Source organism: Penicillium arizonense, assembly GCF_001773325.1.
Source record: "Penicillium arizonense strain CBS 141311 chromosome Unknown PENARI_contig005, whole genome shotgun sequence".
In the NCBI taxonomy this organism is placed as follows: domain Eukaryota; kingdom Fungi; phylum Ascomycota; class Eurotiomycetes; order Eurotiales; family Aspergillaceae; genus Penicillium; species Penicillium arizonense.
The window spans coordinates 1,217,965-1,238,607 of NW_019173282.1; the positions used below are offsets into that span (position 1 = coordinate 1,217,965).

The window sequence follows — 20,643 nt, forward strand, 5'->3', positions numbered from 1 at the left end:
CAGATGAGGCAATATCCCGGCAAGGAGGGCCGGGAGTACCTCCGGCCATTCCTCCGCCCCCTCCGCGGCCCTTTGTGAACAGTGATTGGCGACGCCTAGGAAAGACAAGGTTAACTTCCCCACGAATTCGCGTTTTAGCCGAGACGCCATGTTTCCTGGGGGAGCGGGGACTTGTCATTCCACCCCAGATTATGACAGTCTTCACAATAGGAGCCCCAGCAATAGGGGGAGTCTCGTTCTACATCGTTGAAATTTCAAGCGCAATCGGGGGTTGACCGTCGTCAATGCCACCAAAGTCTAGCAATACCGACAGTGCCGAAAACGGCCAGGAGCCACAGGATGCACCCAAACCGCACGAGGATGTTCCCGCCTGCCAGTCTTGTCGAAAGAAGAAGGCCCGCTGCAGTCGGGAACAGCCTTGTTCGGAATGCATCCGCTTCAACGTCGACTGTGTCTATGATGAGCGGCGCATGAAGCCTGGTCTCCGCGCCGGCGCCGTCGACCAGCTTTATCGCCGGATCGAAACACTGGAGAATATGTTCCTTGGCCAGGAAATACTATGGCAAACGATGTGGAGGACATTATACCCAAATGACTCCCTCCCGGAACCTAGCGAGCGACCGGCCAACATCACAAGCTTGGCTCAGCGAAGAGAAGAGCTGAAATTTGCTTTGCTTCAGGCGTCATCGATTCCAGACCGGAGGGGCGAGCAACGGAATGGCGATGCGGAGCCTGTCTCGCGTCCAGCAAAACGACCTCGCTGCGAGTCTACTACCTTACGCGCCTTCGTCGATACAGAGAACGAGATAGACGGCCTTTTGTCGACTGATGTCATGACGGAGCTGGTGGACTTTTACTTCGTCAACATCCATCCTTGGATCCCGGTTCTTCATGTGGCCAGATTTCGGGAGCGCGTAAAATCTCCAGATGAGCGCCCGCGTATTACCTGCATCCTTCACGCAATTATTGCTGTTTGCGCACGCTTCTCTCAAAGTGAATCTCTCCGCGATGAAGAAAAAAAGGCAAAGATTGCCGAACAGAGCCGACAAAAGGTCATATTAGACAGCACCGAGTCCTTCTCTGTCGAGAACCTGCAGGCATTGGTGATCATTGCATTTGAGACTGTAGGCTCACTTAGCTTTACCTTTTGATACCTTAGCTCATTCCTTCTTGCAGATTGGCCGAGGCCGCGGACCTTCGTCATGGTCTATCGTTGGAAGCATGGTCGGCACGGTTGAACAATTGCAACTTGGCGTCGAGGAGGACATCCTAAGCCGTGCACAAAACTCAGGCGAGACTTTGATCCGGCGCATGGTGTTCTTGTCTCCATCCAAGTCCTGGAGTGAAACTGAAGAGCGCCGGCGTGTGTTCTGGACGGTGTTCTTGATGGATCGGTTCTGCAGCGTTTCCACAGGCTGGAAGATAAGTCTGACTAGCGCCGATGTAAAGCGCCGTCTTCCCTGTGAAGGAGCGATATGGGAGAAAGAAACAGAGGTTCGGACGCCGTATTTTGGGATCTCAGACTCGGAGGATACAAACTCAACCAGTTCGCTTCAGGCTGGGAGCCGCGCGTCGATGACCATTGATAACGAGGACTCGATCGGTGGCTTTGCGTACAATATTGAGGCCACTGAGTCACTAGTCCTGGTCACAAACTTCTTCCTTCATCATGCCTTTATTGTTGAGGATGCTGAGAAGGCTCGGATTTGGTTAATGAAGTTCAAGGAACTGGATTTACGGCTGATTCAGTGAGTATTACAAGCATATAATCTATCTACTGGCTTTATACTGACATTTGACCCCCAGGTGGAAGTTGTATCTGCCCCCGAAATGGAGAGAGGCCTCAGTGCTCAATGCCGACGGTGTGATGGATCCGAACTTGACATTAGCGCATATCACCCATAATACGGCCGTGATTTTATTGCATCAGGGAATCGCATACCCACCTCCCCACTGGCAGAATTGTCCGGTGAAGCTGCCATCCACGGCCTCTGCTGAGACATGTTTGGAGGCAGCTTCTGAGATCGCTACTATCGGACGACAGTTCCTATCATTTTCGCCCATCTTCACCAATCCTCAATTCTCGTTTTGCCTATTCATTGCTGGAAGAATGCTACTGGCCCACAGCAGATACAATCAAGTTCCTATTCCCTCAGCCCTCGATACGTTGATCGCCAGCCTCCTCGAAATTTCCCAGCGATGGACTGGGCGCAATGAGACCACAAGCCCTCTCGGCGACAATCTGGCATCAAGCTTCGCAAAGCGACTTATAGAGGCTCAGAGTAACTCGTGTGCTGCCCCTTGCCCAAGCCTGGATATCAGACAGACCGCATACTCCGACGAGTCAAGGGAGCAACATCAACCGCAACCTGTCATCGGAACCTCGCCGTCTGATCCTGGTATCTTCCCCTATATAGCAACTAGTGCAGCACCCCGTACTGGATATGTAAGCAGACAGCCACTGCAAGAGTCATATACTCTGGATCCTTTTAGCCTCGCTTTTCCGCCACTCCCACCAGCCTTTCAGCAAGACTTCCCTGCCTTCTCCCGATCAGATCCGCTCTCGGTATATGTACCGGTCGAGTATCAAGCGCCATCGCCGTTGGACAGGCGGTCATACAATCAGCAATTTAATGTGTGGCAAGGTCCAAATGCGCCTTTTGGAAATGCCGCTGTCAGTCCCCAAGAGGATCTCTCTCACGTTTTCAACCTGATTCCCAGTCCTGGCAAAAGGATCAGTCGCTATAGTGGAGCGCAAATAGGGAGCCATGACCCGAACAAGGCACCAAGGAATCTGTCAATGATGGATAATATCAGTAGGCTAGGCTCTTGTGACTAATGTGTGGAAGGTCTCTGATCCGATGTACGATTCTATATTGTCTACCAAACTTTCTTTGTACGAACACAGCAAAATCGAATCGCGTTTCCGGCCATTTTCCTTCATGGTCTACTTAGGGTCGGTTAAGCCCATGCGAAGAAGCATATTGCCGAAAAGCAAGAAGTAATAGTCTGCATACACCAGCCCATGGTTGGACCACCGCCTTGGCGCGAACTCGTAGTTGTTGATGGTGGCACCGCCCAGAATTGTCTCGCAGTTCACTATCGAGTTGGAGCTCTGCGAGACACACAATAAATCGAAACCATCACTAGCACATTCATCGATACATCCTTCTGGATATACTGCAACTTGCAGTGCGGGATGGGTGACCCCAAACTGAAGTGTTTGCCGGTTCATATTCGTGTGGACAACACCATTAACGAGCTGGAACGCTTCCTGGAGATAGTTATCCGCCTCTATGCCACCCTTTAGCGCTTTATAAAGAAGCAACAAACCACAAGCGGCAACCATAGCTGCAGACGTATCCCGAGGACTCGTCTCTGTCACAGGCGCAGTCAAATCCCAGTATGGCACGCCATCAGCCGGCAAATGCGCAATGAAGTACTTCGCCAGGTCCCTGGCCGTGTTCAAGAATACAGGGTCCCGTGTCCACTCATAGGTCTGCATGAATCCCAGAATACCCCATGCCTGTCCTCGAGCCCAGCAACTATCGTCACTGTACCCCTGGTTCGTGAACCGGGATTTGACACCCCCGGTGTCTGCATCGAAGTTCACGACGTGGAATGTACTTTTATCCTCGCGGATATGATGTTTGCGTGTTGTGTGCGCATGTGCCTGTGCCATATCATACAGCGCACGATTTGAAGTTTCCTTTGCAGCCCAGAAAAGGAGATCCAGATTTAGCATGTTATCGATGATGACCAGGAAGTCGCGCGATGGGTCTGTGAATTTGTATTTTTGCGTAATGCAGACGTCCCAGCTTCGAAGGCACTGCGTTGTTGCGTTGAACCGGCTTGCAAGGGAGTGTGCAGCCATGATAAGTGTGTTGAATGCCGCTGGATCTCGGTGTATTTCCCAGGACTTCATAGCCCATGGCGCAATCATGAAGCCAAGATCATGTGTGTCGCGCTTCAATGCATTCTGGTGTAAGTTGGTGGTCCACCAACGGCATAGATGCTCGAGCTGGAGGTGGTGAGGTCTGATTTGCGATTTGCCATCGGGTATTAATGGCTTGTATTGAGGATACTGAATAGCGCGTTCGAGGAGGAGGTATAGCGACCCTGGGAAGAAGCCTGATGTCCAGAAGTCGAGTGTTCGGTAGACATAGTTGCCGCTTGCGTCGGTGTATTCGGGATAGAGTACTGGGGGACTAAGCTGGACTTATTTAGAAACTGTTTTCAAGTTTTTTGTGATATTCTTACAGTTCCTAATGCGCGAGTTGCCACGCTCCAGACCTTGGCCTCAACAGATGCAGAGAAAAGAGCCTCTGTTACCCGCTCCAATGGAGCCTGAGGTGAGCCTTTAATACCATTTACCCCATTCATGTCCTTTCTCTCGGTTTTCGCCCGCTTGTGGCTAGGTTCCTGGTTACCATGTCAGCAAGACGTATCACAGAAGCTTGATAGTTCAACATACTGTGATGGGTGAGTCGTCTAGAGACATTGCAATTCCTCAGACATTCCCGGTCAAACTCACAGTATTTATCGATCTTTATGAACATTGTCGGCTCTCGGTGTCAGGCCTAGATGTCGGGCGAAGTACCGGCACTTCATCCGCAGTGAGGAGATTGGGCATATAGAGGCTCCAAGAGATAGCTAAACTTCCAATAAAGCGTAGGTAACTTACTGAATCCTCCCAGAGAGCTCTGCGGCACAAACACCGGGGCCAGCATTCTTCGCTGGCGTCCGGGGGAATGTCCGGCACTTCCTCCGCTGTGGCGTCCTGGAAGGTTGACCCCTCCTACCTGCAATTCCTTTGGAGGTAAACTCTGGACTGATCTCAATATCAGGTGAGATGTGATATGGAAAGCAAGTTTGCTACAAATACCGACTGAGAGGCTCCCTACGAGAGGTGTTTCCCACCTTACTGCTTCCTTGCGCACCATGGCCTCGAAAGATAGCGAAATGGCAGCGACCGTTCATCAAGAAGAAATGCATTCAAACCTGGATATGACAGATAAACATGAAGTGAAAGAGAAGACCGATTTCTATGCAGCTGACCCCCATATTGAAATTGACACGGCCACCGACCGACGGCTTTTCTGGAAGATCACTCGCCGCGTCCTTGTTATCCAGGTCATCACCTATTTTTGTCAGTCTCTTGATAAAGGAATCTTGAACTATGCCTCCATCATGGGGATTAAGGATGATACCCACCTAGTGGGTCAGCAGGTAAGCCTTCCATACGTTAAGCATTTTTCACGGATAGCTGATGCGTATTCGTGCTCTAGTATTCGTGGTTGGGAACAATTCTCTACATTGGCATTCTTGTTGGCGAGTATCCGCAGAACCTGCTCTTACAAAAGCTTCCTGTGGCAAAGACACTAGCTGTCAATGTATTCATTTGGGGAGCCGTTGTAGCGTGCTCAGCGGCTTCTACCAAGTTTGCGTCTCTTATGGTGGTCCGATTCCTACTTGGATTTTTTGAGAGCTGTGTACAGCCTGCTATGATGCTAGTGTAAGTGATTTCAGAAGCTCACTGGGTGACCATTGGCTGACCTTAATGAAGGACCGCAATGTGGTATAAAAGAGAGGAACAAGCCGTCTTGAACTCGATTTGGTATTGCATGACTGGGGTGCAACTGATTGTAAACAGCCATACCATCACTCCATTCTTTGAACTAAATGCTAACAAGCTTAGATCGGAGGTCTTTTAGCCTTTGGTGTCTCCCACTTCAAAGGCGGACCGATTAAGAGTTGGCAGCTTCTGTTCTTGGTCCTCGGTCTTTTCACATGCTGTTGGTCGGTTTTTATCGGACTCTTCCTCCCTGATAGCCCTATATCGGCAAAGTGCTTTACAGAGGATGAGAAGCGCTTGATGATCGAACGAGTGCGGCACAACGAGACTGGTATTGAGAACAAAGAGTATAAGAAGTACCAAATTATCGAGGCCATTAAGGATCCTCTGGTTTGGTGCTGTGTTATGCTCATTCTAGTTGCGAACTTGGTAATCGGTGGCTTGGGAGTGTTCTCCAATCTCATTATTCAAAAGTTTGGTTTCTCGCTACTTCAAACGCAGCTCCTTAACATTGCCCAAGGAGCGTGGACCATTATTGTCATGGTTGGGTCTGCATGGGCATCTCAACGCTTCCAGCAGACATGTCTGGTGATGATTGTAAGTATATCCAGGTTCCTACTTGGGTAGCACGTGAATTTTATAGGGAAGCTTCAGTGGCTGACCAGATATAGATATGCGCAATCCCAGCAATTGTCGGTACAATAGTTATCATGGTGGTTACCCCGACTCCATCAAATGCAGGTGGAATGCTGATTGCATTCTACTGCACGCAATTTTTCCTTGCACAAGGCAACATGATTATTTCACTTATCACCCGAAATGTTGCAGGGCAATCTAAGAAAAGCTTCACTATGACTATGCTGTTCGTTGGTTGGGCTGTCGGAAACCTGATTGCGCCTCAGATCTTCCAAAACAAAGATGCTCCTCGTTATCTGCATGGCTTTTTGGCACATATCGTTATTTATGCCGTGTATGTTACCCTAGTTATCCTAACTCGGGTGATAATCATGGCCAGGAACCGTTCGAAGAAGCAGGCGACGAGTGAAGTGGTTCATGACTTGGCTTTTGAGGATCTCACTGATCGCGAGAACCCAAATTTCCGTTATGTATACTAACTACAGAGCTACCGCAAGTCTTAATATATTTTGATTTGACGAAATACAACTCAAAGGATTTACCAGGGCTTCATGACCCAGCCCATAAGAGCTATCGTTGATAAAGCCTATAAAAAAATTCCCTTTCACTCCGCTGTAAAATGGGGGGCCACATTTTATGATGGTATTTTGATAATTGACGACAAAGACGTCGTATCCTCTTTGACCATGTGATCCTGGGTAACTTATAGCTGTCCAAAATTTCCCAAATTCAAGTGATTAGTAGCTAAAATCAATAGTTGGATCTTCTTACCATCAGTTATATAGTGTAGATTGGAGGTTAAGTCTCACGTAAATTTAAGACTAGCGATGTGACATTAGTATCCATTCTAGTGCAAATTTGCTTGATTGTATTTATAAAATGATCATTTTATGTCCAGATATCTTATTTAGAGATAATGTAGCATTTTTCAAGCTCTAGCTGAGAACAAGAGCTTTGGTCTGGTGTGTAGCTACCTGTAATGTAACATTTCCCTTTGCCTGACCAAGATTCCTTGCGCCCCATATATCTCTGACCTTGTAGGAAGAATAAGACGTCAGACCTGGGATATCACCAAGCGAAATATTTACAGTGGTCGCGTTTGCCAGTTCACTGAGTACTAAAATCAAAACTTTCCCTCCAGTCAACGGTCCAGCCCAAACCTGAATGCTTTTGTCTTTGCTCAAATTCGGAAGATATGTCACTGCTTCACCAAGGGCGTCTTGTGAGATAGCGATTATCTCCTTGTTTCTCAACACATTCAGACTTTCGTTGGAGAGCGTTTGGAGATCAGCCCCAATTATCAAAGGTGATTTCAAAGCGGCCCAAAATGTCAGGTGGGTCTGCTGTTCATGGAGCGTCATGTTGCCGTTGCCAATCTCGAGCATATCCATATCGGCCCAACTTCCAGGTCTCTGAAAGGCGCTGAGCTCTCTCATTTTTCGGATGATAGTTAGCACACTGCAGCCAGCATAGCCAACGTCCAAGCAGTATGCTGTTTTGCACTGTTTCGCTCGTTAGCATACGATCTGAAACATATCATCAACACAAAGAATAACTCACAGCACAGTCTTTACCTGTGTCACCAAAAACACCAGTGATATCTCCCGATATACGATATGATTGGCTAATCTCTAATGTCATGTACATATTTAGCGACAATGCACAAGAAAGCTGTAATGGAAGCTCACCATCAGCCCAATACCAGGGGAATTGGTGGCCCCACTGGCAGATAGAATAGAAGATAGATCGGCCACTATTCCGGAGTGCATCCCTCATGGCTGAAAACCGAATCTGTGGACTTTCAGTGTTGGCTTGGAACCCTCCGCAATTATCATATTTGAGGTAGTCAATGCCCCACGCGGCATAAGTTGCAGCGTCGAGCTCTTCGTATCCCCAGGACCCCGGATAGAATGCGCAGTCATATATCCTTGAAGGTTTAGTTAGTATAAATATTGATAGAAAAATAATGCGGATAACTTATGGTAGCGTACCCAGCGTCGCTATAGATTCCTACTTTTAACCCCTTGCTATGAACGAAATCTGCAATCGCGCCTATTCCTTTGGGGAACCTGGTAGCGTTTGGCTGTTGACGTCCATTCACGTCCCTTTTCATTGCTTGCCAGCCCTCATCCATAATGAGGTAACTGTAGCCCGCATCACGGAGGCCAGTGCTAACAAGTAGGCTAGCAGTGTCCTCTATTATTGTTTGGTTGATATTTGCTTTAAATGAGTTCCAGCTAGTGAATAGTTGATGTGAGTTGAAATCGAATTGTTTAGCATACGTGTAAGTACATGGAATACATACCTATTCCAGCCCATTTGGGGAGTGGCGGCCAAACCTCCCAAGACTCCTGGCAGCATACATAACCCAAAGATAAACTTTGATCCTGTGGTAGTTGCTATCATTATCTTTGTCTTGGATTCTTAGGCCACGAGGTTTTGCTTTGATGCACTAACAATAGCCGTACAACTTATGGTTGTTTTTGGATTCTTATTTATGCCGCGCTATTCAAATGATGAGGGGTTCACGGGGTTTTTGCCGGAGCACAACCCCGCCGCCGTATTTCCTGCTAATCTTAAAACTGAAGATATTAGTCGGCCTCTTTCTCGCCTAGGTGAGCCAACTATACTATACTAACTACCATGATGTCTGTCTTGTTCCTTTTGTTCTTTAATGTCCTTGTGTGGGCCGCTGGCGAAAAGCTCAGCTATGTCAAAGAACCACCACAAGTCTACGTCGCCCCGAAGCCTGCAAACGTCACGACATTATTAGATTTCATCGACTCGAGAGAGGATCTTTCAAACTTGTCACAGATTTTGAGAGAGCCAGCGGGCTTTGTCAAGGCATTCGACACTGCTCCCACTTGGTCTTTTACTTTCTTCGCTCCCAGTAACGAGGCCTTTGAACACACCGGCGCCTACTATTCCTCATTTGCTGCAACACCGTATGTCCTACCAATGTTTTCAATTTGTCCACTCATTATAGCCCTATAATTACTAACTGAATTTCATTCCCTAACAGAAAAGGCAAATGGTGGATTGGTAATTTGATCAACCATCACTACATCCCTAATTCGAAGTTGACAAGCAGTAACTTCAATTCAACCTTGTCACGTGTGCAGGTTAGTTGTTCTTTCCTGCTTAGACTTTTAGTGGATGCTCTAATAGCCCAAATCTCCAAGTAGACTGCAAGTTATCTTTATATTAGTACAATCATGGACGAAGGTGGTCAAGTGAAGATCAACAATGTTGCAACCGTCACCGGACCAGACAATTCAGTCACAAGTGTGAGTCTCGTTTTGCCTACCCATCGAGGAGTTAGGACTATAGTAATTAACGTCACCGTCTATTGTATTAAAGGGAGTTATTCATATCGTCGACAGAATCCTTGATCCGACGAGCCAGCTGTTCGAGTCGGATTTGCCTAAAGTTTCCCAGACTTTCATTGCAGGAAGTTGTTCGAATCCTAATCTACCTTACTGTTAAGTTTGGTTAGAGAAATTGGAATGGCTGTTCTCATTTGGTACAAAACTTGGCCATAGCTCGAGAGGTGCGACCTGTCTCGAAAGTAATATAGCAACCTACTAAATAGAAGCTCTTGTGGCCAGATAGACATCCTTTTTACTTGCTTTACCGGCCTGGAAATTATGACTACTAGTATGATACCTAGATAAGAAGATATCCAAGCCGCCAAAAGGCGCGGCTTCAAATACCAGGTTAGAAATATACACAACCCCTAACTATGATTCCTCGCCCTTAACGCTTTCTAGATAACGGGAGAGTTGCCGGAGGAAACAAACATAGGTCTCAAACTGCAGAACTTGTACATTATCTGGATCACGCTAGCATCCCGCAAAAGCTTTGAATTCCCCGCATTTTCGTCTCCGGGGTAGTCTCCGGAGTAGCCTCCGGAGATGGCACGAAATGTAGAACGCGGGGAACAGAAATATCTATCACGGTTTAATACATGAAATCCACTCGGCAGAGCTGCAAGTAATGAAAATTTCCGTGTTTGCAACATTCCACATTCAGCACGATCACATTGAACCGAGATGCAGGTCAGTGGATGTACACTTTGGCTGTGATAATGAATTAATTCGGTTTTAGGTAACTCAACTGTTACTTGTCGCAGTTACCTTCCTCGGCACTTGCTCAGATGCAAGTGTCAATGATGTTCCGGGCATATATGGACCTCTTCCAGTGATAGCTGTCTCTAATGTGGACAACATCAATCCTTACCTCAAAAGGCACCCAGGTGATTTTGCTCATCCCGGCCTCTGGCACTCACACGACGACCTGGAGCGTATTCGCAACAATGTTCTGTCCAATAAGGAACCTTGGGCATCCACTTTCGCCAACTTCAGTACCGACGCCCATTCCCTTTCAAATTATACCATGAAAGGACCATACTCTGTCCTTTCGCGAGGGAAAATCAGCAACTACACCTCATTCGCTAGTGATTCACGTGCTGCATGGCAAAACGCCATGATGTGGTATATTACCAAAGATCAGGCTCATTGGGATCGCAGTACCTCGATCCTAGACGCCTGGGGGTCCAACTTGACAGGTATCATTGGTACCGATCGCTCATTATTGATCGGGTTAGACGGAGATCTTTTCGTCAATGCAGCTGAAATAATGCGTTGGGAGGGCAACTGGACTGAAGCGGGTGCTTCGTGGCGAGGAGGCACCGGCTTCAGTAATCAGTTATATTGGCTGTTTTCTCGACAGGCAGCTGTCATAGGACAGGCAAACTACGGTATGGTCAGCATCAAGTCTTTGTTGAGCTTTGCGGTCTACTTGGATGACGTCACTCTATACAATTATGCCATGAACGCTTTCATCAATGACCCCTGTGCTGGTGTCTTCGCCATGTACAAACCGTCGACTGGACAATCCGTGGAATCAGGTCGCGATCAAGGTACCTATCACCCGCTCAGTGCACTATCATCTCCGGATGAACGAAGCAAGCTTATTCTGATGTATGAACCAGGTCACACAATATCTGGTATTGCATGGACTGCATATGCAGCTCGGGTGGCACAAACTCAAGGGGTAGACCTCTACAAGCTTGGAGACAATCTTTTGCTCAAGGCATCCGAATATTCTGCAGCATATAATCTCAACGAGACCGTCACTTATGATCCAGCATGGCATAGGTGTGAAGCAGTCCTGGTTGGGGCTCCGTGGGCCACTATCGCCGAATATAATAGAGGAATATCTAATGCGCTACCGGCTTGGGATATACTGTACTACCAATACGTTGTTAAGCGTAAGTTGAAGGCACCGTGGACCACCAAGGCTCAGAGTGAGGAAGGTCCGGAGGGAGCTGTGGCAACGAATGATCACCCAAGCTGGGGAGGACTTATTTGGGCTTACTAGATAAGGATCTAAAAGTCGAGATCTCTTAATTGCATCTGATCAATTGCATCGTACCTTTTCTAAAATCAATAGAGACTTATAAGATATCCAGAACTTTGCAAAACATGGCTATTCGATCCCGGTAGAAACACTTATAGCACTATCGTTGGCTGTCCATATTTACGTTGCTGTAGTGTCTTACTTGGTCCTATTGGTGTCCCTTGGCTAGCTATAGAAAACTACTCATAGCCGTTAGGTAGCGGGTAGGGTTAATTTAGCATCAGATATTAAAATCCCCGTTTGCTAGGGGCCCAAGGAATGGCCTGAAAGGGTTGGGAGGAGTTGCACCAGTGACTCGAGAAAGCTAGAAAGCTAGGCACCCGGAGACTTGTCCGGCACTTTGTCCGCTCCTTCGACACACTTGTAGAACCTTTTTGTTCTGCCTCTGCGCGTTTTACCAATAATGATCCACTGCTTTTGATACCCCGCAATACTCAACTCCGCAATAAGGGCCGCCGATCTTACAGAGAAGGTCCAATATGGCGATCAGCAGGGTGTATACGGACCATTTGCCGGACTATTCTGATATAACAGAGTGGAAGGTAATCTTCAAGTAGTGGTTCACAGAGCTCTTAAGGGCCGAGAAAGGAACCCAGCGGCTTCAACAGAACGCGGAGATCTCACGAGGTACCAATTACGACTGATCGCAATGACCATGTTTGGCCTTCTTGCTACGATATGCCTAGTTGCATTTGCAACGGCAACTTCTCAATCTGGGATCAACAAGCTACAAGCCTACTCAGTCCCTTCCGAAGTGATTTCGGGCTCATCATTTGACGTCAGCCTACACGTCCATGGTGGCAAGCCAGAAAGCCTAGGAACCTATCAAATACCGCTACACGAAATAAATACAACAACTGGGGGTGCAATCACTCATTTGTCTTCAATGGCCTATTTCGATTTTTCTGGAACTGTGCAAGTATCCATTCGATACAATACTACCCCGATCAAAAGCGTTCGCATTCGCCCCGATTCTTATGATATCATTCCCACCGTTCACAACGGCACAATCACTTTTACCTTGACACAACCACGAAGCATTGTTGTCCAGGTTAACGACGACATATTCGACTGCCTTCATCTTATCGGAAATCCGATTGAGGCCGACGTCCCGGCGCCGACTGATCCAGATATCATTTATTTTGGGCCGGGGTATCACACCGTAGTTGGTGGTGTTCTCAATGTTACATCTGGTCAGACGGTGTATCTTGCAGGCGGCGCAGCTCTTGCTGCCAGTGTCAACTTTTCCAACTCTTCAAATGCGTCTATTCGTGGCCGAGGTGTCATCTATAAACCGAGCAGCGGGATTTCAATAGTGTCCGCCCAGAACATTACCATTGACGGTATAACATTTATCAACTCCAAATTCAATGTTGGACAGGCAAATGGAGTCACTATCAAAGATATCAGATCCTTCAGTGGAACGCAATGGGGCGACGGTATGGATTTCTATTGCTCCAAAAACGTGCTGGTTACAGGAGCCTTCATGCGGAATTCGGACGATTGTGTCGCCATCTATAATCACCGAAATGACTTCTATGGAGATAGTGAGAATATCACCATTGAGAACTCGTCTTTGTGGGCTGATGTTGCGCATCCGATCAACATCGGAACTCACGGGAACACCGATAATCCTGAGACCATGTCAGACATTATCATTCGAAATATCGACATCCTAGATCACCGTGAGATGCAGGTACTCTATCAAGGATGCATTGCTGTCAATCCCGGTGATGCAAACTTGGTACGCAATCTCCTCATCGAAGACGTTCGGGTTGAGGATTTCCGGATGGGCCAGTTGATAAACATGCGAGTCATGTTCAACACGGACTATAATACCTCTCCAGGGCGAGGGATCTCAAATGTCACAATTCGCAACCTGAATTACAATGGAGTCAACGCGAACACTTCAATTTTGGTGGGATATGATGATGCTAGGAGTATTGAGGATGTTACCTTCCAAAACCTCACAATCAACGGGAGGCTTATTTCCGATGCGATGAAAAAGCCACGTTGGTATTTGACTACGGATTTCGTTCCAGCATATGCCAATGAGCATGTTAAGAATCTCAAATTCCTACAGTGATAGCTACACACTATATTAAAATGAAGCCCTGAACTTATTCAAATTCTCACTGGATATTTTACGTCAAGTCCATTTTCAGTGCGTCGAAGGGCGACCTTCCTCCAAAGTTCGAAGACATGCTCACCCGGCTGATACAGGCGTTTGGCCGTTAAAGCTCTTGGAGTCGTTTTGGGTGTTGATACGGATCTCAGATAACGTGCGTCTCTCAATAATGGCCTACCAGTGGCGGTCCAAAGTGGCAAATAGGGCCTGGGGAATGCCGGGATATCTTTTTGTAGGACTGGAAGGGAAAATATAGTTTACCACTCGGGAGATCACTTCTGGCGGCAGTGACACCATTTTGTACTGGCATATGCGGAGTAAAGCGTAAGTTATGAAGTGATACCGATGCAGGTAGGCAATGTCGAGGTCGCGTGAGCGAGGCTACTCAGCTTTTCTCCCTGTTATAAAGCGAAGCGTGTCAACTATCATTCGGGGCCGTCCCGATCCTGTGGTCCGATTCGAAAGACATATATCGCCCATTTTCACTCCAACTGGGGTCCGACTTCCTGTAGCGGCTTTCACTGGGTACCAGCTTCCGCCTGGTGTTTACGTCAACTTTCAAGGTAGTATTGTCCTGACAGAAGAAGACTTGATAGAGTTTGGGAGACTCCACTGGATTCCGTCAATCAAACCTCGGAAGCGGACCCAATGTGCTGACTAAGCAGAGCGGCTCCGGAGTCGTGGAAGATCAGGAAGGACCTCACATTCACGCCATTGCCAATGACTTTGGGAAAATGGACAGTTATTCGCCATCGGTGGTGAAGTCCTGTAGCAGATGCCGGGCCAGGAAAGTGAAGGTTAGTCCATGAGTCTCGACTTGGTGAGTTCTGCTGAACACACAAAGTGTAATCTGAAAGTCCCTCAATGCTCGACATGCCAAAAGCAGGGGGAAGTGTGCAACATCACTGAATACGTTGCCTATCCCTATGCACTCGTGGAAAGCCTTCATTCAAGGGTAAAAGAGCTCGAGGAAAATCTTGCAGCCGGCAAAGATGGCTCAACATACAATCAGCATACGGGTGAACCATCTACTAATCCTCCGCTCGTAACTTCAGGGAAATCGGCTTCACCTGACGTGAGCAAGGAAGCCGAAGAGGTTGGTGTCCTAGCCATTGGTTTTGCTGACCGGTATTCCCAAGCTAAATACAGTGAGTTCAACGCTCAACTTTTCTTGGCGTAGGTATCGGCCTGGTGGCTAATTGAAACTATTAGTTGGTGCTGCTGCTGGTTCAACTTTCGCTCGAATATTCTTCAAACAAGTTGGAATGACCATTTCATCGAACTCGGGTCCAGGAAATGCAGCGGATGAAGACGATGGAATGGCGTACACAGCTTCAATTCCATCGAAAGCGATTTCTAGATATCTACTTTCTACTTATATCGCAAGGGTTCATCTGTGGTGGCCTTTCTTGGATCTTCGGCAAACACGATATTGCTTTCGAAAGATTTACCATGAGCCACATAACTGCACAGACTTAGAACGGTTTACGTTTTTTATGCTCCTTGCGCTGGCCGCCGATGAAGCTCGGCACGATGGTGACTACTCTTCGCTGCTGGATTATAATACTCCGCGCGATTACTGTCAAACTGCGCTTCACTTTTTCAAAAGATTTCGTGACTATCCTCGCGATCTCGCGGGCCTCCAGGCAGTTTTATTGGTGACACTTTGGATGCTCAATTCGCCCTCGTGCAAAGATAGCAATGATCTTTGGCATTTCACAAGATATGCCATGTCCATAGCGCTTGAGCTGGGACTTCATCGACATAATCCGTCGTGGAGCTTCAGCCCAGAAGAAATTGAGATTAGATCTCGCACATGGTGGACTGTTTACAGCTTGGAGAGGTTCGTGCTGAATCAAGGTGACATAGTCTTTCAATATTTGGCACAATCTGACGCGCACAGCAGGTTCATAGCTCTCAACACGGGCAGAGTTCTATCAGTACGCGATCAGGCAATCGATACAGCACTTCCTTCGCTCAGTAGTGTTGATCAACTTACCGACCACGAGGCAAAAACTGCAACTCTGTTCCATACCAGATCGGTGTGGCTCTTTGTCCATATGATCGACCTTCGGAAAATTGCAGGTCGTATTTTGGAGTCCATTTACATCGCCCGAGATCGAGATGGGCGATGTTCATCACTCACTTTCCAAGAGGTTTGCTCCATCTCAGAAGATCTACATCGTCAAATGGACCACTGGAAAAGCCAACTTGATGCTGCAGATATTGGGTCACTACAAGCGGGCAAACTGATGAGGATTGAATACTGCACGATGTTGATGCACTTAAATCGTCCCTCGCCTGCATTTATGGTTCCCTCTCAAAATATGGTTGCAGCCTGCTCTCATGCATCATCCAGTGCTCTCCATCAATGGGCAGCGATGGCATCTGAGTCTGGGATCGATTCTGTCTGTCGATGCTATCGTCACTTTCATGATATTCTCATGGCGGGCTTGGTTCGTCTGTACAGTGACTGGTAAGCTAACAAATTCCCCCCGTCCACTATAAGTCTCTGGGCAATATACTGAATTCAATTCTGCCTTATCAGGCACATGCAAAGATTTGCTCCGACATCCAGATCAATTATCCGAACCGAAGATGCTGCAATTTGTCTTGACTTGCTTAGCAAGGGAATCGCCAATCTTCACGACACCTCTCTCTCAAAATTCCAGATCATGTTTTCTAACCTACGAGAGAAAGTTTATGCTTCCAAATATGCCTTTGACGGTGCAAGCCAGGGTATTTCCTTTTCCCAAACCACAGAAATGCCAATATTCGCCGGTCCACCAGATATAATGGGGGGCGGGGGAGACACCGAATATGTCCCCAATACCGATATGGATATCATGCCGTTAAGTTCAGAGGGCCTAGAGGGTTATCTGAGCCAGATGTCGACCATTTTTGACAACGAGATGCTTGATATCGATGACACGCTGACAGCATGGTATGGATCTGTTCTAAACGACATTGGTGATACTGAAAGCATGCGAACGGGGTAACGGAATCACAAACCATGCCTATTTAACAGCTGTGTAACTATATCCAGTTCAAAATGTATATCTAAACCTATTGTTCTCCCTATCGGTTGAATCCTCCATATCCGCTTCAATCCCCGCGATATCCATACCGGACTGCTCACTGATTCGTCCATGCGCACGATCACGGTGGTGATTAGAAATAAGGCATGAGATGAAATACAAAATTCCGGTTACTGTCATAATGGCAAAGCAGCATAGCATTGCGCCAATTCCAAGTGGATAATGCGGTGCCTGGTTTCCGATAAAGAACTGTGGCCCAATAATGTTCCCAATAGCTATATTTACATTAGTAGCCATCAGACAAATTAATGGAAAAACACTACCATAAAATATAGCCACCGAGATTGAGACGAAGCTCTTCTTTGTCGTTCCGCTTGTATTGGATGTTTGCAGACTCAATGCGATCACCCACGGCACGTTGTAGAATCCCATTATGTAAACACCGGCCAGCGAGGCAGCACGCTGTGTGGTCGGATCCAGAACATGGACCATTATAGCGCCAGCCATGGCAATCAGAGACGATATGACCCAGATCAAGCAGCGAATGTTGGGCACGAAGAATGTAAGAGTGGTGCAAAATGCCTGGGCGACCATTGCGACTGCAGCTTGTGGTGTAGCGAGCAGCGTTGTCTTGGCTTGTGAAAAACCAAAGCCAGAGATGATTAATGGGTTGAAATTGGTGATTCCTGCGTTAGTTATCGACTGCGCTATGACAAATATCATAAGTATGTAGTATCTAGGATCAGTTAGGGCGTCAAAGATTTGGCTGAGTTTCATATCCTGAAAGACAAATAAGATTAGTGTAACCCACTCCAAAATATTGGAAATCGTACCTTATGAGATCCCAGTCCAGTCTGGTTCTCCGATACCCGCAAGAGAGCAATGTTCTTTTCTTCGCCTGATAAGAACCAGGCGGTCGAAGGGCCATCAGGTAAGGCAAACATGACCAAGATTCCGACCAGAATAGTCACAGTCCCATAAATTATGAATATATACTATAAAACCTCTGTCAATGCGTATGTAAAGGGCAAAAAGGTGTAGTGACTGACCTTCCATGTGGGTAAATCTCCCTTGATATGCCCGATAGCATAGCTCAAGATGCCACCAAAAACACCTGCAAACGTATTGTACCAGAAAGCGGTCCGTAGAGGCTGCTCACTCCGTCGATACCACTTTGAGTTCATGAGCAGCAAGCATGGAAGCAAAGCAGCTTCGAAAGCACCCAAGAAGAGGCGAACAACAGCGAGACCAGCAAAATTATGGCAAGCTGCCAGTAGACATAAACATGCGCCCCAGGCCATGAGACAACATCCCATGTATTTGCCAGTTGGGAACTTTGTTATCAGCCAGAGGTTCGGGAACTCCATGGCGAGGTATCCAAAGTAGAATATGCTCCCGAGCCAACTGTATTGTTGGCCAACCAGATGCGTCTCTGTCTTCAGGCCATACACTGCTGCGTAGGCGAGGCCATTCTAAGGGTATCTTAGATTAGTCAAGCCCAATCACTAAGCCTGGGGTAAATACTTTGTCCAAGAACGCCAGTGTCATTGCTATGACAATGAGAGGCATCACGACCAAGTCAATTTTCAGCAATACGCGCCTGTATTGCGTCGCAGGGATCTCACTTTCGATCTCCCCATGGTGTATGCCGTACATTATGCTGGCAGGGGTTATTGTATGGTCCTTGCTATCAGCGTTCTCTGCTTGATGCATCTTTAATGAGCAGCGGGGGTGTGGGAGATGAGAGATCCACGTAGATAATGTGACCGTTGACTTCTAGACAAAGAGGGCGTATGGGGAGGGAGTTGAAAGAGTACTTATAGGACAATCACGAAGTCTCCGTTTTCTAACTTGAGCATGAATTTCTCGAGTATAAAGAGAATGAACATAGAAAGTGTCGGTTCTTATCTTTAGGCATGTTTAGCTCTAGATGTTTCGCAATCCAGGTATCGTGTGATGCAATCGAGCCTATCATCTCGCAAATCCGAATATGAGGCATATATAAAGTTGATATGGGTCCCCAGAATACCAGCATGTCCTGGTGTAATTCGTCGTTCTACTTTGATACTCGGGGTAGACCGAGATACCGCCTCGGGCCACACCGAGCCGTGGTGGGTCCCATCCAGCGAACTCGGTGATACTCGGATCACGCCGAAACTGAACGCGATGTCTCTCTCGGTCGACACCGAGGTATATCTCGAACCGATTGGGGAGAATCACTCTTGGTACTTGGATTTAAAAGGTGTAATATATCACTTCGATAGCGCGACTGGAGCAACTCTTTCTTCTCTAAGCCAAAGTTTGGCTTCTCATTCCAAACAAATACCAAAATGGGTAACCCCAGCAAAGATAGCAAAAAGGGGGCGACACACGCTACCGTTCCAAATGAGAAGAATCATCACATTCTTGTGAGTTCACCTTAAAAATAATCCGATGGCCCTCGCTAACTTGGACTAGATCGGGATGCGTGATGGAGTCAGCGGTGACTTCAAATTAGTGCCGCGAAAGGATGCAGTCGTCTCTGTGTTTGATTCGAACTTCTTAGTGGGCGATGGAATCTGGGTATGGCACCCTCCAGCGCGCAGAGCACAATGACTGATTATACAATCAGGAAGGAGTCCGCGCCAGAAACGGTCGAATTCAATTCGCCAAAGATCATATCAATCGGCTTTTCCAATCTGCAAAGGCAATGTTCATGGATCTGGGGCTATCCAAACTACAACTGTTAGACCTTCTACACAAAACTCTTGACGCAAACAAGATGTCAAACGAGCCGCACGTTCACATTCGACTAGTTGTGAGCCGAGGCTTGAAGTCGACACCCTATCAAAACCCGTCGGTGAACATCGGTCTCCCATTGATCGTGATCATTCCCGAGATCAAGGCTACAGACCCTGGTGTCAAGATGCAGGGGCTAAAACTGATTACATCGCATATTCGGCGCGGACCACCTGATGTCAAAGACGAAATGTGGAATCACATTTCCAAAGCAACAGATATACAAGCGTGCATCGGAGCTAATGTCACCGGTGCCGATGAATCACTAATGCTTGATCTAAATGGGTTCGTCAAGACATGCAACTCAACGAACTTCTTTATTGTTCGTGACGGCGAGGTTTGGGCTCCAACGAAGAATAATCAGATGCAGGGTATCACCCGTCAGAAATCGATTGATGCTTGTCGTGCGAATGGAATTCCTGTTCGAGAGCTCGACTTCACTCTCACGGAGGCGTATGGCGCTGATGAGGCATTCTGTACTGGGACTTTTCCCTCGCAGATCCATGTGCGAGAGATTGATGGCCGGCAGATTGGTAACGGGAAGCGCGGGACAATTACTGAGCGCATTCAGCAGTTGTATACGGAGATGGTGGTCAGGGATACGGAGCGATCTCGAGAGGAGATTCGGCGCGATCTAGAAGGAAGACCCTTATCTAAACTCTAGATCTATATCTAGGAAGCCTTAATGAAAGAAGTTGATGGTTTTTTTGGGGGATGATTGTTTATATACTGCAAAATTGGAATCCATGTCTGTCCATACCGGAGTGACTTTCAGTAGTATCCACTCAGATCTCTAATATGTAAGCCATATTATATTCTCAAGATCTTTTCGGATGCCACATCCAGTAACTATCCCTCCATGTACCCACCGTATGCTTACCAATTGCAGATCATGCCTTCGAGAGATACGCGCCTTAACAAGGGTAAGCGGCCCCGGGGTAAGTAGCGGGCAAATCCCATATGAAACAGTCAGGACCTGCATGCTCAGGAGAAGTCTCCGGAGGTTCAAACTGCTCACGCAGATGCTGCTGTCAAGCGATATGCAGCAACCCCACGGGGTAATAACC

General features: G+C 47.3%; 8 protein-coding genes across 8 annotated transcripts; 6 read left to right on the plus strand and 2 right to left on the minus strand.

Annotated features, from left to right (window-relative positions):
* Positions 1–284: 284 nt before the first annotated feature.
* On the plus strand, positions 285–2,839 carry PENARI_c005G10425 (uncharacterized protein; the record flags this gene model as incomplete). Its single annotated transcript, XM_022630003.1, has 3 exons — positions 285–1,124; positions 1,177–1,748; positions 1,807–2,839. 3 exons carry the CDS (start codon positions 285–287, stop codon positions 2,837–2,839), a joined length of 2,445 nt encoding a protein of 814 aa, XP_022490565.1.
* A 108-nt stretch (positions 2,840–2,947) lies between these two features.
* Positions 2,948–4,501, minus strand: PENARI_c005G09486 (glycoside hydrolase family 88 protein; the record flags this gene model as incomplete). The annotated part of the gene is made up of 3 exons (XM_022629955.1): positions 2,948–4,213; positions 4,261–4,422; positions 4,475–4,501. The coding sequence occupies 3 exons, from the start codon at positions 4,499–4,501 to the stop codon at positions 2,948–2,950; spliced, it is 1,455 nt and encodes a 484-aa protein (XP_022490185.1).
* A 440-nt stretch (positions 4,502–4,941) lies between these two features.
* On the plus strand, positions 4,942–6,690 carry PENARI_c005G08496 (putative MFS transporter; the record flags this gene model as incomplete). Its single annotated transcript, XM_022629905.1, has 5 exons — positions 4,942–5,229; positions 5,289–5,515; positions 5,567–5,645; positions 5,699–6,172; positions 6,247–6,690. The coding sequence occupies 5 exons, from the start codon at positions 4,942–4,944 to the stop codon at positions 6,688–6,690; spliced, it is 1,512 nt and encodes a 503-aa protein (XP_022490069.1).
* Positions 6,691–7,026: 336 nt separating this feature from the next.
* Positions 7,027–8,345, minus strand: PENARI_c005G05957 (uncharacterized protein; the record flags this gene model as incomplete). The annotated part of the gene is made up of 5 exons (XM_022629773.1): positions 7,027–7,032; positions 7,246–7,713; positions 7,772–7,842; positions 7,900–8,138; positions 8,203–8,345. The coding sequence occupies 5 exons, from the start codon at positions 8,343–8,345 to the stop codon at positions 7,027–7,029; spliced, it is 927 nt and encodes a 308-aa protein (XP_022490601.1).
* A 512-nt stretch (positions 8,346–8,857) lies between these two features.
* Positions 8,858–11,593, plus strand: PENARI_c005G03116 (uncharacterized protein; the record flags this gene model as incomplete). The annotated part of the gene is made up of 4 exons (XM_022629657.1): positions 8,858–9,156; positions 9,234–9,333; positions 9,397–9,498; positions 10,319–11,593. 4 exons carry the CDS (start codon positions 8,858–8,860, stop codon positions 11,591–11,593), a joined length of 1,776 nt encoding a protein of 591 aa, XP_022490612.1.
* Positions 11,594–12,281: 688 nt separating this feature from the next.
* Positions 12,282–13,718, plus strand: PENARI_c005G09224 (putative endo-polygalacturonase; the record flags this gene model as incomplete). The annotated part of the gene is made up of 1 exon (XM_022629944.1): positions 12,282–13,718. One exon carries the CDS (start codon positions 12,282–12,284, stop codon positions 13,716–13,718), a length of 1,437 nt encoding a protein of 478 aa, XP_022490209.1.
* Positions 13,719–14,565: 847 nt separating this feature from the next.
* Positions 14,566–16,759, plus strand: PENARI_c005G00583 (fungal specific transcription factor domain-containing protein; the record flags this gene model as incomplete). The annotated part of the gene is made up of 5 exons (XM_022629546.1): positions 14,566–14,580; positions 14,647–14,908; positions 14,973–15,084; positions 15,667–16,236; positions 16,309–16,759. The coding sequence occupies 5 exons, from the start codon at positions 14,566–14,568 to the stop codon at positions 16,757–16,759; spliced, it is 1,410 nt and encodes a 469-aa protein (XP_022490338.1).
* A 2,369-nt stretch (positions 16,760–19,128) lies between these two features.
* PENARI_c005G11356 (aminotransferase class IV) lies at positions 19,129–20,240 on the plus strand (the record flags this gene model as incomplete). Its single annotated transcript, XM_022630045.1, has 3 exons — positions 19,129–19,206; positions 19,256–19,360; positions 19,410–20,240. 3 exons carry the CDS (start codon positions 19,129–19,131, stop codon positions 20,238–20,240), a joined length of 1,014 nt encoding a protein of 337 aa, XP_022490579.1.
* Between the last annotated feature and the right edge of the window lie 403 nt (positions 20,241–20,643).